The 17,453-nt window shown below is 31.7% G+C and overlaps 1 protein-coding gene and 1 long non-coding RNA gene across 2 annotated transcripts; one reads left to right on the top strand and one right to left on the bottom strand.

Moving 5' to 3' along the window:
- Window positions 1-4,702: 4,702 nt before the first annotated feature.
- LOC140978749 (condensin-2 complex subunit H2) lies at window positions 4,703-10,564 on the top strand. Its single transcript, XM_073443967.1, has 11 exons — window positions 4,703-4,979; window positions 5,065-5,164; window positions 5,986-6,092; window positions 6,178-6,320; window positions 6,400-6,820; window positions 6,922-7,097; window positions 7,163-7,336; window positions 7,419-7,511; window positions 9,599-9,700; window positions 9,775-9,933; window positions 10,074-10,564. Exons 1-11 carry the CDS (start codon window positions 4,790-4,792, stop codon window positions 10,362-10,364), a joined length of 1,956 nt encoding a protein of 651 aa, XP_073300068.1. The 5' UTR covers window positions 4,703-4,789; the 3' UTR covers window positions 10,365-10,564.
- Window positions 10,565-11,350: 786 nt separating this feature from the next.
- Window positions 11,351-12,725, bottom strand: LOC140978741 (uncharacterized). Its single transcript, XR_012175608.1, has 3 exons — window positions 12,063-12,725; window positions 11,577-11,886; window positions 11,351-11,495 (listed from the first exon to the last, which is right to left on the bottom strand). It is a non-coding gene; the product is annotated as an uncharacterized lncRNA (long non-coding RNA).
- Window positions 12,726-17,453: the final 4,728 nt, after the last annotated feature.

Here is a 17,453-nt window from a genome sequence, read left to right as displayed (position 1 = left end):
ACAATAGAAAACTAATTCATGTCTTCGACCACACTTAATAATAGCAAACAAAGTATTTTCACGACGTAATGAATTACATTAAAAAAAAAGTTATTAACTCTACAAAAAAAGTCTTGTTTTCCCCCAAAAATAACTCATCAGAACTTAAACAGATCAATGTAAAATCAGCGAGTAATCAATATTTTAGACACATTCTTCATGATCATCTTCATCTTCATCAAGAATGACAGGACAAGCTGGTAAATTACTTGAAGAATTACCTACAAAATTAAATAGAGAAAATACATTGAAAAAATAAAATTGTAATTTAAAACCGTAAAAAAATGTAATTTAAAGAGAGAAAGTATAGTAACAAAATTAAAATGAAAGTACAATAACAAAATAAAAATGTGATTTATTTACCTTCCACCTCACCCCACAACCATCTTCGCGAGCATATCAATTTATATCCACATATATGGAGAGGGTATGGGGCGGGTGGGTCTGAAAAATTAGACCCGAGACCCGCCCCATGACCCATTTAGTATGCCCAAACCCGCCTCAGACGGGGTGGGTCCATTGTGGGTCTGGGTAAAACCCGGACCCATTGACATCCCTATGAAAAATGTTTCACATAGGAAAATAATCATGACATTGGTGAGCTTATATTGAGTTACACTTTGTGAAGGTGTAAGAAAGATTAGTCAAGAGGCTTTCTCTCGCGCACGCTGGTGCAGGGGTGCAAATCATGGGCACGATTTGCAATGAAAAAAGGCTTGACTTGTGTGCAAGCGTACAAACGCGACCTGGGTGCGTCGAATGTAGGGCCGATCAAGGCAAAAATTTCTCACCAAAGTTCACCTGGCTTTGCTATTTTTATTTTCGAAAATTTTTTTATGGACCGACCTTTGGTGTTTCAGCTGGACTGACATTTGGTGTTCCAGCTGGAATGTCATGGGCCCGATTTGCAATGAAAAAAGGTTTGACTTGTGTGCAAGCGTACGAACGCGACCTGGGTGCGTCGAATGTCAGACCGATCAAGGCAAAAATTTCTCACCAAAGTTCACCTGGCTTTTGCTATTTTTATTTTCGAAAATTATTTTATGGACCGACCTTTGGTGTTTCAGCTGGACTGACCTTTTGTGTTCCAGCTGGAATGACCTTTGATGCTCCAGCTAGACTGACCTTTGGCCTTTCGGATGGCCATCAGTGATTGTCCATATGGAACCCGAGTGCCTATATATAGGCAGCTTCAAGTCCTCAGAATAACCTCACACACTCTACTGCATTCTCATTCCTTCAACACTTTTATTTTTGTCTCGGCTGTTGTTCTTCTGCCCTCGTGATAAAGTTCAGGTATTTTTCAGTTCGCCGTAGTTGTTCCTCGTGCTAGGTTACTGCTAGTTGCTCCGTTGTATCCTGAAAAACAGACGTCCGAGTACATCCTCGAAACACATACCGGAGGAAACAAATCTGTTTTAAGGACATTGTATTTCATACAGGCCTCAGTTTGGTTTTCTTTTAAGTTTTTCTCTACTGTTTTCTTCGCTATATTGTTTGCTGGTTTTCTTTACCGAAACATTTCTGTACTATATCAGTCGATATATTGTGTAACAAATATAAATTTTGGCAATATATATTACCAAGACCACAAAATCCAAACGTGACCATCCAAATAATCTCTTACTTAATATAGAAGCATATGTTATAAGTAGTAATCACATGGTACGCGGAGTAATATATAATATTATGTTTTTAGACCATTTTTTTTCCGAATTAAAGATGTACTTGAGTTCAAATTTGTTATATTTCGGTTTCTCGTAAAAAGACATGAATTGCAATAAAGATATTTGGAAAACAAACTAGTATATTATGGAGACTAAAACCAATAATTATTACAATATTTTACTTAATTAATAATAAAATATTATCAATATTAATATTAATTAATTAAATCCGCTGAACTATTAAAAATTCTAATATCCTACGACTCTCTTTGTTGTATATGTAGTGGACAAGTTCGGCAAGTCAACCATTTTAAAATTATTAAAATTGAACTTTGCACCATCAAAGCAAGTTTGATATTTCAAAATGCATGATTACTTATAAAATTTGACCGCGTCTTTGGCAACATACGGCTGCCGAAGCAATAGCATCACCGCGCAACACATACCGGAATCCATGATAAATATCTCTTTGCACTTTAGATTTCATGAACACAAAAGATCTTTAAATATTCATGTCAAATTATCAGAAATAAATATTTTAAACATACCGGAATTCATGATAAATAATTTGTCTTGGATGAAGCCTTCCACAACCAAATCTCCTTGATTCTTCAATGGATCAACAAGTTTCTCGCTTTTGATTTCTGTCAGAAATTTCTTTAATCCTCTCTTGAATGGGGAATGAAGAATAACTACATGTATATATATAGATTTGGTTTGGGGACTACANGGAAGAATAACTATATGTATATATATAGATTTGGTTTGGGGACTACAACCATTCAACGTGTCCCTTCAATGTAGCCTTAGCAAAGCAATGTGTCCATTGCCAAACACCACATTAAATGACACATTTTCATTAGAATCTCATCAATCCTAATACTATATGATTTATACACATTAAAATCCATACTTTAAATATATAATTGAATAGATTTTATAAATCACTTATTAGACTCAAAATTAGATAGTATATATAATATAAATGTTATTTAAATATGTAAGCACATTGTAGAAAATAATATTTCTAACACCATCTATAAAAAGAACCTTTTTTTTTTACATGAAAACATATATCAATGTTAATTTAAAGTTGTATTTGAATCGATGAATTCAAATTTATAAATTTTAAATCAATTGAATTGGACAAATCCCTTGATAATGTATTTTTAAAATTCCGAATAGTTATTTTTTGAGTCATTGTGACGAATATCAAATTCATCATAACATAGAGTCATTTCAAATCTCCGTCAAATACTTTCGCATATTAAAATCATACAATTCTCAACCGCAAACTAAAAGTTAATCATTAAATTTATTTCTAAAAATAGATTATGAAGTGCACCGACACACAACATGCTGGAACACATTCTATGTTTTCTTGGTTTACAAGGCTTCAAGGATCATATCCGTGTACAATAGTATCAACTGCATTTGGTCCTGATTTTTAAAAAGCATTAAAATTGCGTTGAAACCGAAAGACCTAATAATTATTTTTGACATAAGTGGGAATAGGGAAAAAAATACACTCAACATGCTATATACTACCTATAACAAATTGATCTTCAAGAATGGATGAGACCGATGAAATAGGTCACGTGTTCTGAATATATACATATAATTTTGATATATTGTTCATCTACCGCTTCATATATATCTTAACTCATACAAAACTTAAAAGACTGAAAACCCGTTTACTCGATCCTTAATTGATGGATGAAATAATTTTGACTAATTAATTAATTTATTTTCATGGATCTACTTAAAACTTAAAAGACTGAAAAAGCCTTTCTATGTATATATCTTAACCTACTAGTATATATCTATACTATATTATTAAGTGTCAGACTTTTAGGGTGTGTTTGGTTGGGTGGATTAAACAAGGTTAGATAAATAATCAAACATTAATATAATGTTTGGTTAAAATTTTAATATACTTTAATAATCATTTTGACCCGGTTAAAGACCCAATTTTATGGATAATTATTTGATTATTAATCTAATAAAACAAGTGGGATAGGCTGTCAACACTCATCAAATTACATTTTTCTCCTCTTATTTCTTATTCCAAAACCCTGTTCACTTTTTATTTGACCACAAATTTTTATGCGACTTCTTTTATATATATAATTTGAAATTCGGAACTTATTTTATACCATGTCAAATATTATTTTGTCGTTCATTAAAAAATACGCAATCTACAAATGTATTTCTAATAAATATAACAATAAAATTAATATTCAAAATATTATTACTATTTTAATGATTAATTAAATTCATATTTACAAATATATTTCTAATAAATATATTTAAATTAATTTTAATAAATGAAAATTATAATTATAAATATAAATATTTAATTATCTATCAAATTATTTTAAGAATATTTATAATTATTTAAAAAAAACAATAATATTATAATCATTATTAAATTTTATTTAACACTAACATTCAAAATATTATTGCTATTTTAATTATTAAAGTAAATGCATATTTACAAATTTATTTCTAATGAATATATTTAAATTAATTTAAAAAATGTAAATTATAATTATAAATATTTAATTATCTATCCAATTATTTTAAGAATATATATTTAATTAGCACTTTGGACATTTTGGTCATTACAATAAAATTTATAAAATTAATCCATCATTTTAAAATTATATCAAACGCCATGTTATTTATCCCACCATAGTATTAATTCATATCTTTCATTTTTTTAATCACTCTAATTATTAATTATTTACTTATCCCATCACAAGTACCAAACGAAGCCTTAAAATAACTAATTTTTAGTGTTATTGGTTGTTTTAATAAATATATATACCAAAAATTCAATTCAAGTCACGTGTAACTGGCCTGACCCATACCCAAGACCATGGTGAAGATCTCCTGGACCAAAAATACTTATTGGGCTTCTCCGTCAGGCCCGTACTACTTTCTTCCAATCTAGGCGGGAAAAGCCACGAAAATTTTAATCTCAGTCGCTCTCCCTCTGTGACTCCCTCACACAAACACACGCACACACCATCTTCAACACTACGCGAAGAAATCTGGATTCATGGAAGTAATTAACAAAAATGAATAGCGAATTTGACAATCCTGAATCTTCATCTGCGAAGTTTCTCCAAACAGTACAGCCTCTTCGAGATCTCGAATCTAATTGGAGCGTGGATTTAGCAAAGAGTTTGGAAGATTATCTGCTGAAAATTTGCTCTGGTGAGATTTCGGGCAACGAGGATTCCCTAAGCTCTGTAAATTTTGCTGAAGGTAAGTCTCTGTACTTCATTTCACTTGGAATTTAACCTTTTTCCCCTATTTCGGAGCTTATTTTGTTTTTGCGTGGAATTTGCAGCTGCTTTGGTGCTTCAGGGATCGGCGCAGGTTTATGGTAGGAAGGTGGAGTATCTGTATTCCCTGGTTCTGCATGCTTTGGAGTTTATTTCCCAAAAAAGGTTTAACTCTAAATTTCTAGGTTTCTTAAATTTATGCTCTACTCTTACAGCTTACAGCTTATTGAAGTTTGCTTTTTGTTGGCTTTTGTCTTTGAAATGCGAAAGCTGGGGATTTATATTACTGAGAAAATCTGGCTTGTGTTTCTCAATTTGTCATGGATAAGTATCACTTTTTTTTGTATGGGGACTGATGGTTTGCAAGCCTGTGAACTGGCTAGAAAATTTATAATTGAGCATCTATACTTGGATAGATTTGTGAATTCAACACCTGCAATAGTATGAATTTGTTTTGCTTAAGTGCTTTTATTTGTGCGAAGCCGATGTAAATGGCTAAGCACAAAGAACTTGTTCATTGACACATTTTAATTTACTTGAGAAAAAACACCATTTCTATGCCATCGGATTTGTTCTTGGAGTCATAATACACTCGTGCAATCTAACTTTCAATAATATATGAATGCAAAGTTCTGATTTTATATGATTTTATTGTTAATATACTGATAGCCATATACACAGGCGCACAACTGCTGGAATCATTTGTTCATTTTGTCTTTCCCAAACTTGACATGTTATGTTGATGCATGACAGCAAAAGGGATGATTTTTTTTTTTGACATTTAAATGCTAACAAGATCACGAGTTCAAAACTTGTGATGTCTGTGGGCCGTGGCTACTGCTTTCTTTTACACCTAACACAAATTGTTCTGTAGAATATTCAATCAGATGTATTAATAGTGGTTGTACACCAATTCTACTATGCTGCCTTTTTTCAAAGGAGAAAAAAAACACAATATGATGCCGTTGATGTGCATTTTCTTACAGTCAAGAAGATCAATCTGCGAGCACATCCACTCAAAAGGAAGAAACTGCTTCCCATCCTGCAAAAGATGAAGAAGATTATCCATTTTGGGGTTTAGATGATATCCCCGGTTCGTAGTTTCACTATCTTTTAGGCTGCTTAATTTATGAGCAATTTAAAATTTTGATTGCCTCAATTGATATATTTTTTTTCAGTTGAAACAAAGATTTTGTTAGATAGTTCAGTCTCTAGAGATTTTTCACCTAGTCATTTTGTGAGGCCACCTGCAAATTTAGTAGTGCTTGAAGGTGACTGCTTAGATGGTGTAGGTGATGATGGGGAGCTAGAAGCATATCTGGTACATTAATATTAGTTTTGTCTCGTGGTATCTCGACTGTACATGTCACTTTCTTAAAGTGATGTTTTTACTCTTGCAGTTAGCAACAAACGATCTTTACCGGGATTTCATTCTCCTGGATTACTGTGATGCTGTTACTGTCGATAATTTTCTCGATTGTAAGAGTGGCAAAGGGCTCAATAATTTTTATGGAGGCAGCTATCTAACTTCTAAGGGTCGCAAGAGCTTTCAGTCGCCATCGAGAAGATCTGTAGGAACTGGCCAAAAGCTGTCAGTGGGGAAGAAACAGGATTTTAATCAATCACTTTGTGATGACCACGGGTTTCAATCAAATGACGATCAAAAGGGCTCAACTGCCTATCATTTTCCTGGCGATGATGGAATTAGAGACGGTTATTCTGGATCTGAGGATTTGTTTGACTCAGACAATGATGTTGATCCATGGAAACATTTGGATCCTCATGAACCAGGGAATTTGATAGTTAAACCTTATAGAAAAGGTTTTCTTAATTTCTTTTCTGTCATTTTGATTTACAAGAAGTGTTTTGCATGTACCATGTAGGCATGTGATAATTTTCGATCTCTTCGTACTCCAATGCAGTGAAAATGAATAGAAGGCTAGGGGTCGGTTCCAAGAAACATCTTTCGGTGGCTACAGAATTCCCTCTTGCGAAACTTCACGGCCCTATTGGTCCAGAGCTAGCTGAAATATGGGAGGAAAAATTTCATGCCTCAGAGACGCACGGTGAATCACAACCTTCATCACTGTATGAAAAGGTCGGTGTTTTGTATTTATGCTTGTGTGCTAAGTTTTTTCCTTGATGCCAAATTTCTATATGCAGCTGCGCCAATCACTTGTTATCGGGGACAAGAAAAAGGACAATTCCTCCTATGATCCTGAAAATCTCAATGAAGACGTTGGATATGATAGTGGGGATCCAGATTCTGGGCCACCAGATATTGGCATATCAGATAGTGTCTTCAACAATAAAGATTTCCCATCACAGCAGGAAAAGGTCAGGCCATACATTTAGAATCCCTCAATGCATGTAAATGCTGGAAATGTTCAAAATTAGTTTGAATTCTGAACATGTGCAGCATGATTTTGGTGGTCACCACTTTGGCATGGAAAACGAATATGATGGCGTTGATGCTCATACAAGCCTTGAAGGCCTTTGTCGGACTCACTTGGTAAGACAGATTCTTTAGCTTTTCCAATGAATGACGCATTAAGTTAATATATTTTTATTATTAACTCATCTTGAAATTGAATATTTTCATGCCATCTCACGAAATAGAGAGATTATATAACTGAGTTATCAGATGAGAAAGCAATTCTTAAAGCTAATTTCTGTCTCCTTACCTTTCTTTAATTTCATAATCTAGATCCGTTTTCTTGTTTTGTTGGAAGAGAGACTGAGAGAGGACCAGCCATATATATAAGTGCTGCATTACCACGTTACATCCATCAATCAACCTTCTATTCAAATCAATAAACTTCATTAATACCTCCACATAAATACATCAGAAATAATCTTTCATTATCTTAAATTTGTAAGTTATTGTGGTCATATACTGTTTTGTGCATACCTCTTTAGTCTTTCCATATATTAGCATTTACAATTTTTGCCATTTAACTTTCATGAAGGATCATACTTTGATAATGGTCTCAATAATGTCTTGTGAAGACTTTTCTGCTAATATAATGAAAGTTATGCATACAAGATCGAAACATAATAGGAAATTTAAAGTATATTTCATAAACACATTAGAGAGCTTGAAGTGCCAATCACATAAGTTTTCAATTAACCAAACCCCCATCTTTAGAACATGTTGAAACAATCTTGGTTGTAAATCTTCAGTTAAAGGGTCAATTATCAAGAGCATATTATTGACATGCTCAACAAAAACTCTTTGTTTCTCAAACTCATCCATTATGGAAAATTATTTTAGTTTCATATGTTTAACACCTTTTGATATTTGCCGTTCCTAGAGAAGAATACTGTTACAGTATTAGAAAAATAAATTTCAGCGTCCTGTTTATAGAGTCGATAATGTCAAATCCTGAAATGAAATCCTGCATTCATAATAATGCATGTATGGTGGCTTCAAATCATGTCCCAAACTCTTCTTCCGCAGTAGATAAAGCAAGGATAGATTGTTATGCGCAATTTCAAGATATTGCTCCTTCAAATAATAGAAATGACCAAAAGTGAATTCTTATTGTCAAACATCTGGCAAAATCCGAATCTGAGTATCCAATTACTTTTAAATGATTGTATCTTTGATACTCGAGTATCTCATTCTTAGTTTTCCGAAGATACTCAACACTTTCTTTGGGGCTTTCCAATGACTAGATCTTTTATTACTTTGACTATGACCTAATCTTCCAGAACACAAAACTATATCCGCCATTGTGCTGGTTTGCAAGTAAATTAGATAGCGCCAACATATACGCTCATGGAATTGATTCCATTTCTTTAGGTTCTGCATAATTTTTTGGGGATTACATGAACCTGAATTTATTATCCTTTTGTATGGAATAGGCGATTAGTTCAAACTGAAGTTCTCCAGAATTTTCTCAATTTAGTTTTTTTGATACACAAGTCCTCGTAATTATTTACAAAATATTTATATTGCATAGAATGTTTGTTCCATACCTTTCATTTCAAAATTTTTCAAGAGAATTCTCAGTCTCGAGCAATATGCTTAAATTATTTGCAGGAACTCATTTATCTACATATCGAACTGGAAAATAGACTTACTCCCACAATTCAGCAGTGTTCTTATTAAAGGCAAAAAGATGTTATCATATCATTAAATTTAATACACCATTGGGGGAAGCTTGTCGAGGACTATCTGTAAAATGACATTATGTATACACACCATTTGACTACTACTTTCAGTGAAAAAATCTTCATTTACTGCATGTTATCTTCCTTAGAAGGATCTTCATTAATCAAAAGCCGTTTTTTCATCTATTTGGTGTGGCTAAATTTGAGCTACTAATGTCAAAAACCAAGGCAGGAGAAAGATCTCTTTACAATCAAAGCTTTGTAGTGTTCAATGAAGAATTAATACTTTGATGTGACAATCGATGAATCCAACGTGGTGACCACAGATATTTCTCTGGAAGAAATTTTTTAATTCCCAAGCTGAGATAAGTTCGTGTGAATGATTTTAACAAGAAAGCGCTACACACTATGTCACTGTCTACTGCTACTGCCTGTTGAAACTTTGGCGATCTTATACATGCTTGTCGAAACCTGTACTTGTAGGATTCTCTTCTAGCTAGTCTTTCTGAAAGTGAGAAGCAAACTGAACTGGCTAGCCGGGTTTCTACATGGAAACAAAGAATCGAAAAGAACTTGGAAGAGCAAGTGAGTATATCATGGTTTACAATGGCTTTAGGTTTCACATCATTTAGCGACTTAACAGCCATCATCTGTGTCAGGATGCACGCCCACCATTTGATATTCACAAGTACGGTGAAAGAATTCTAGATAAGCTCTCCGTGGAACAAGATCATTCGAGTACCTCGTCTTTTGGAGATATAGTCGGGGGTCAAGAGAAGCATGATGTCGCTAGAACGTTTTCTGCCCTTCTGCAATTGGTAATCCATCCTACCAATATTGATTTTACACTTGTGTCATTTTTCAAGTTACCCTTCTATTGATTGCCAAAATGTGGGGATAGTTCTTTGGACCTGGGCATGGACTGGTTGAATACTCATTTTCATTTGTAATGGTTCAGGTGAACAATGGAGATGTTGATCTGGTGAAATGCGACACAAAAGGTTCGTCCACTTGTTACTCAGATGTGAGTAGTTTCCATGTTAGGCGGCTTAGGAACGAGAGGAAAGGTGGAGTGAAGCTTCAGTCATCCAAAAGGAGAGCTAAAACTCCTTTAACAAAACGACGTGCCAAAATCATAAGCGAAGAGGAAAAGGAGAATCAGGTGGGAAAATCAGGTGGTGTGAAGTGCACTCCTGAAGGCAAGAAGAGGCGAAAATCCGGCATCATGGGTATGCATTTTGCTGGGTGACATGCGGTCTATCAGCAAGGTAATTCTATCTATTTTCAAGAACTAATTTGAGGTAGATTAGAATTCACTTGTAATTTATAATTTTTCACATTAACAGACCAATGACTGATGACGAATTTTTTTTTTTTTTTTTATCACCTGTACTTGTTAGTAATTAAATCTTGCGACATTGTATGAGCAGAACAGTGACATTCTGTGCATGAATTTCTCAAATTAATCTTGCTTTTGAAGAAAGATTATCAATCATACAATCCACTTTTTGATCTAACTAATATAATAGTTGAAAACACGAGATGTCGTATTGTTATTTTCATTCATGGCATTCTGGATAAAGATATTTTGAATACTTGTAGCTGATGTATGGTTAAAGTTATGCACCAAATTGATGCGCTTATTCATCAGTCAACTGTCAAAATCAAGGATAGAAAGCCAAAATCTTGAACAAAATAAAAGCAAGCCTTCTGTTAGATATCATAAATCCATTTATTGTATTTTACATACAAAAAGAATCAGTTAAATTCAACCCGCGACGGCTAACAATCTTATCTTCACTTCACTAATGTCTTCAACGTGTCACTTATAAAGAATCCGGGTCCCTCAGTTGTGCACAGATGACCCTGTACATTTTCCTTGTATCAAATAAATGCTACATATGCCATAAAACCATAATAAAGCAGGGAAGATATTCTTTAGTGAAAAAGGGTCCAATTAGTGAGTTTTGACCAAGCGAACATGGTACAACAAATGATGAATCCAGATAAAGTCAACCAAATACTTAGAGTCATACTTACCTTTTATCAGAACAAAATTTGCATAAATATGCTAATAAATTCAATACAACCATAAATTTCCAATTGCTTGACTTGCCGAAAACACTAACCGATAGGAAGGCTACTATGCTACAAATATTGTCTTAATCATCTTTTTTGGGATGCTGCGTCAATATCCATGTATTCGCCGGCAATCCTATCCAGAGTTCATAGAAATCATTAGCAAACTGAGACTCTCTCCTGAACCTAACCCAACCCAAATCCCTGATTCACAAATACTCACATGCTCATACCTGTTATAAAACAAGAAGGCGTCCCATGTCGTTCCTATGACTTTATTACGGACTTTCCGCACACAAACCTGTACATATATAGATCAATCAATAGAACATTTTGGATCCTATTATCTTTAGATTGATAGTATGATGGAAAAAGCTAAAACCTGGACTGTATCGAGAGGACCGGCCTCTGGTACCCTGTTACGGTGAATAACAATCCCATTATCGCATTTATTTATGAAGTGTGCACTTCCACTGATGTCGTACATATTTGGAGGACTCCCAATCCAATTATGCAACTAAGAAAAATAGGCATGATGGTTATTTTTATAAGATAATCTCAGAGTGGAGAAAATATGAAGGCTACAATTGCAGATCTGTCTTGGATGTGCTACAAACTAAACATGGCATGCATGATGCTGGGCAAATCGTTTGACCTTCGTCAGCATCTTGCTAACATATTCTGTTTCAGTTCTGTCACGTAAACTCGGCAGAGAAATAAAACAATATCGTAAAAGGTTGGAGGTTAAAATCAATTAGAGTGGAAGACAAACCGTACAACCATGATTAAAAGCAGTTAGAATGTGAAAGCTAATTTGGATGAAGATTTCATTTGAAGAGCGGAAGTTGGAAAAGAATGACAGACTCACTGGTTAGGAGGACGATGATGATCAATACGGATCAATCACAAGCCCATTAACACCATGATGTAGAACTGCTATTCTTGCAAGATCAATAACCCAATTTATGCTTGGCAGGCAATCATTCTCACACCTGTTTCATAATGTTTTCAGCTCACTGAGATACAAGGAACCCTCATACAGTACAAAACTACCTCACACTTTCATACCAAAAATGTATGTGTATAAGTTCATATCAGCCGTTATACATGTCAAAAGTAAAAGGGGAACCAAACAATTCAAAATGAGAACATATGATGAATATAAGCCTCCTGAAAAACGAAGCTTCATTTGACAAGACAACTGATATAAACTTAGATGAGCCTATCTCATTACAATTTTTTGTATCCGCCAGGACTTGATTAAATGATTTAACATACAAAATGACAAAATACTAGTTCAAACTTAATGACAATGTCAATCCACAGATCTAACATGTGTCCCAGTTATTTAACCAAGAAAGAACTACTAAGCAGTTAAAATTCAATATTGACAATAACTATATTCCATAAGAATGAATATAAATAAGCCATTGTCATTCAATACATATATATCCACAAGTGTACTATGCGAACTTATGCATCCCTGGGCAGATGTAGTCTGTTGCAACCACGATTCTTAACAACACACAAACAAATCTGATGTAATGACCATGAGCTATCTCGATCTTGGGCTCCCTTATAGAGCTTTGCTCAATTGGTACCAAGTCATATGAATCTAAATACTTATCCTGGAGGTCTTAGGTTCGAGACCTGGGGAGACCACTGCCAGAGGTGTGACAATGCTATGAATAATGGCACATATGGAAAGCCCGTGAGGGAAAAGGTCCTAAAAAATAGCCCAAGATCGGGATAGCCCATGGTTATTACAATAAAAGGCACTAGCTCAATTGGTACCAAATCTTATAAATCTAAGTACTTATCCTAGAGGTCTTAAGTTCGAAACTTGGGGAGGTGAAAGAAACCACTGCCAGAGGTGGGATAATGCTATGAATAATGGCGCATGTGGAAAACCCGTGAGGGAAAGGCCCTAAAAGGGAGCCTAAGATCGGGATAGCCCATGACCATTACATTTTCATTCATAATTAAATATTTGTTTGAGAGTATTATTATTCGTTCATTGGTTTTGAGCTCTCGAACTTATTTTTATTAATTATGTTTGATTCAAAGTTCGATGGATTATTTGTTTTTTCTTTTTTCGAAAATTTCACATGTAGAAGCTACATGGTTTGCTTTCGATAGTTAGAATCGTTCTTATCATTCACGTCATTTGACAAACAATGTGATGATTAAGGTGATGAAAATGTACGATTTTAGAATTGGATGATAACACATTAATTGAAGATTTTTGTGAAAGAATGCATGTATTTATTAAAATACGATCATATTCAAATTCAAAATTTTCAAATTTTCATTTCATGTGTGTTTTTTGAGGATCATATTAAGTTAAGAAATTAATTAAAATAAAATTCATTAACTCAATTTAATTCTTTGCTAAAAACATATTGTGAGCAAAAATATTTAAGTGACGTTGTCCATAACAAAATATTATTTAAAGTAAGGTAGTATTATTCTAAATATATATATCTAATAATAAAAAAAATCGGTAAATTGGGAAAAATGATCTGGTCAACCATTTTTTTTTTAAAAAAATATGACATCCCCAAGTATATTTGAAATATACCACTGGATGTCATTTTTTTTTAAAAAAAAAAAATTGACCAGGGTTAGATAAAAAAATTTACTCATGATAAATTAGTCTTTTTCATGACAATAAATGATGTATTTAAAAAATATTAACCAATATTGAATGCATGAAAATCAAGGTTCTAAAAAACGTGAAGCGCCCCGAAGCGCGAATGTCGAGCTCCAAGCTTTTCAAGCTTAAGCGAGATTAGCACAGGCTTAAGCGTGAAAAAGAGTTTTTTTTTATCTTTAGTGTAATTGTAATTATCTCAAACCAATAAATATATAAAATAATACATAAATATGATAAATTTAAGTCTGATGCATTAATTCTTATATTTATAAAATCATAAAAATATCAAAATTACAATCTTTATTTGTTTTTGCAACTAGATCACATTAAAAATGTTAAATATTTGTCAAATCATTATCAGACACACTTAATCATAACTAAAATTAAAAAATAAACATCTAAATTATAAACTTAATTTATTATTTTAAAATAAAAAGACATACCTTCAAAATAAAAAAATTAAAAAATAAATAGATGCAATTAATTGTGCTTAAGCGTGCTTAATTATACACCTTAATTATACTTAATTCGGTCAAATTACAGTTTGACCGCTTTTTTCCGCTTTCTCCGAAGCGGGGCGTTTTTGCCGTGCTTCAAGCTTAAGCGCGCTTAAGCGAGACTTAAGCGAGCTTTTTAGAACACTGATGAAAATATACTTAGAAAACATTATATGTCAATAGTTTGGAAATACTGTTACATTGTCATGCATCAAATACTTTGAAAACATGGAGATAGTACACTCATAGAAAAAACAATTATATGCTCAAATACATAAAATTCAGAAAAGCAATTGCACTTTAAAATCATTGTTGCAACTTATTTTTCTTGCTATTAAAGTTTAATAAATATATGTAAATGTATGCAAACTGTTGAGATAATTGAGTGGAGACTTATAATACATATATTGTTAATATTAAACATAAGCACTAGGGAAAAATGAAAATTCTACCCATTAATTTGATAGTTTATTTAGATTTTATATTTAAGAAAAAAATTTATATAATGTTGTCAAACTATTTTTTGATAAGAAAATTGATTAAAAAGAAAGGTTTTTCATATATTTGTTTAGAAAAAAATAAAAAAATATAAATTTGTTTTTCATAGTTAAAACAAACATATGAATCATAATTCTTATCATATATATGTTATGAGGTATATTATGTATATAGACTAAAAAATGAAGAAATATTTTGGGTGCAATAATTTTCTATGTTTGATAGAACAATTGAAACGAGACGCTTAAGCTGATGTATGATTTAAAAAATTTGAGTTACACAGTTACCATCAGCTATATCTTTTGGTAAAACAACAAACGTTTGGTTCTATAGTTGGTATCAGATCAAAGATAATGAATTTGATTATCATTTATTGCAATAAATATAATTATTGAGAGGTAGATGGTTGGGTAATAACTGTCCCTGCTGGGTAGATAAGAAATGTGGTGTTTGAACTACTGTACGATTTAAAATATTTGAGTTACACCGTTAACACCAACTATAAATTTTGGTAAATCGTCAAAGACACGGTCATACAAAATATATATATTTAGAAGGTTATGACAAACAGTAGAGAGGAATAAATGTTTAAGTTAAAAAGTAAAAAGGAATAAAAATACTTTTTCGTCGGATGATACTAAAACTAAAAAGGTAGAAAGAAATGCAGCTAGATAATATTATTATTTTAATGTATTTAAAATGTTTTATATTAAAATATCACATGTAAAATTTACAACAACTAATCATAAATGTTAAATATTAAATCATTCAGTAAACACAAGGTAATGACCATGCTAAAGAAAGATAGTATTAATTCAACTTTAATTTTTTTTAAAATAAAATAAAAAACTTCATATAAATACTTTGCATTTATTTTTCAATAATTTTTTTATCACAATAAATTCTTAACATAATTGTAAATGACAAAATGATGACAAAACATCTTGATTTAATTGTGTTAATCATAAAATGTGTCGTTGATTTCTTTCTATGTGAACAAAGAAATGCTAATAAAATTAAATACTTTAGTTTTAATAGATTATTGTAGAATGAATGACAATGATTATTTTTCAAATAAAAAAAATAGATAGTTTAACTCATATAAATGTTTTAAGATAGAATATTTAAATGTAATAAATAAAATATTGGATTAGTTGATTTTCAAGAAGGAAAAAAAAGCAAAATTACATCGTTGAGTGTTATGTGAGATATAAAAAAATTTAAGAAAAATTTAAATTGTGACTATGAAATAAATTGCTTACATGACTCTCGTCATATTGTTTTTTTTTTAATAGAAATACTGATAGTTTTTTTTTCTCTAATTACTTTTTTATGTCATATATCTTACAAGATTTATAATTCAAAATTTTAATTATTATGAATTGGTCTTTATTATGAAATTTCATTTATCAATAAACAAAATCTGAATATTATTATAGATGTAACGAAAATCTAGAAGTCCAAGTAATGTAAAACATTAAAAAAAAACTTATTTATATTTCATATAATCAAATTATAGTGAAAAAACATGCTAATTAAGACACTGAACTTATAATATATATCCACAAAAAGTAATATGTTGTGGATAAAATGACATATATATGTAAGAGAAACAATATAAATATTTTCTATATGTTGATTTATTTATTTTTTACTTTATTACTGTTGACCGTCAAACGGAAATTATAACTAATTAAAAATATCATCATTAGTTACACGAAATAAAAATAAAAAGAAGTGTAATAAACGAAATTAATTGTTTAATTTATATCAAAATTTATATGTGTTGTTATAATTACAATTTTAACTTTTATATAACAAATAATAATAATAATGATTTTAAATCTTAATAATTTAGATATATAATAAGTGTTGAATACTTGAATTACATCATTGACAATTTCGAAATAAATTACAAAACCTATTTTCAATTATAGATCAATCTCTTATCAAAGTAATGTTTGTTTTTGTTCTTTATGTACTATGGTTTTCTGTTTTATCTATCCACTACATCAAAACTACAAACATAATCTTTAAACATTTTGAACTCAAAACTACAATCACTTTTGTCTCAATTATATAGACCATAGTTTCTTTTTTGTTTGTCTCAAATATATAGACTTGTACTATATTTAGTAATATATTTTTTTCTAATATTTTACTAATATACCCATATTAACTACGTCTGGAAAAACATGTGTTTAGGTGCAATAATTATCTCTGCTGGATAGGATGATCGAACCATGTAGCTTGGGTTGCTATGCAGTTTAAAAAATTTGAATTACACCATTACCACTAGCTATAACTTATGGTAAAACATCAAGCACTCGGTCCTATAATTGGTATCAGAGCCAATGTCATGAGCTCGATTCTCATTGATCGCAAGAAGTGTAATTATTGATAGGAAGATTGTTGAAGTGCAATAATTATTCCTGCTAGGTGGAGCGATTAAACCATGATGCTTGAGCTGCTATGCAGTTTAAAATATTTGAATTATACTATTATCACCAACTATAACTTTTGGTAAAGCGCTACAAGATGCAACTATTTTTTGAATGAATTAAATAGGGATAAAATATGAAATTTTAATATAATTTATTTTTCTAAT

This window comes from Primulina huaijiensis, chromosome 1 (genome assembly GCF_012295235.1).
Source record: "Primulina huaijiensis isolate GDHJ02 chromosome 1, ASM1229523v2, whole genome shotgun sequence".
NCBI classification, from domain to species: domain Eukaryota; kingdom Viridiplantae; phylum Streptophyta; class Magnoliopsida; order Lamiales; family Gesneriaceae; genus Primulina; species Primulina huaijiensis.
This window is presented reverse-complemented; position numbering and strand designations above follow the sequence as displayed.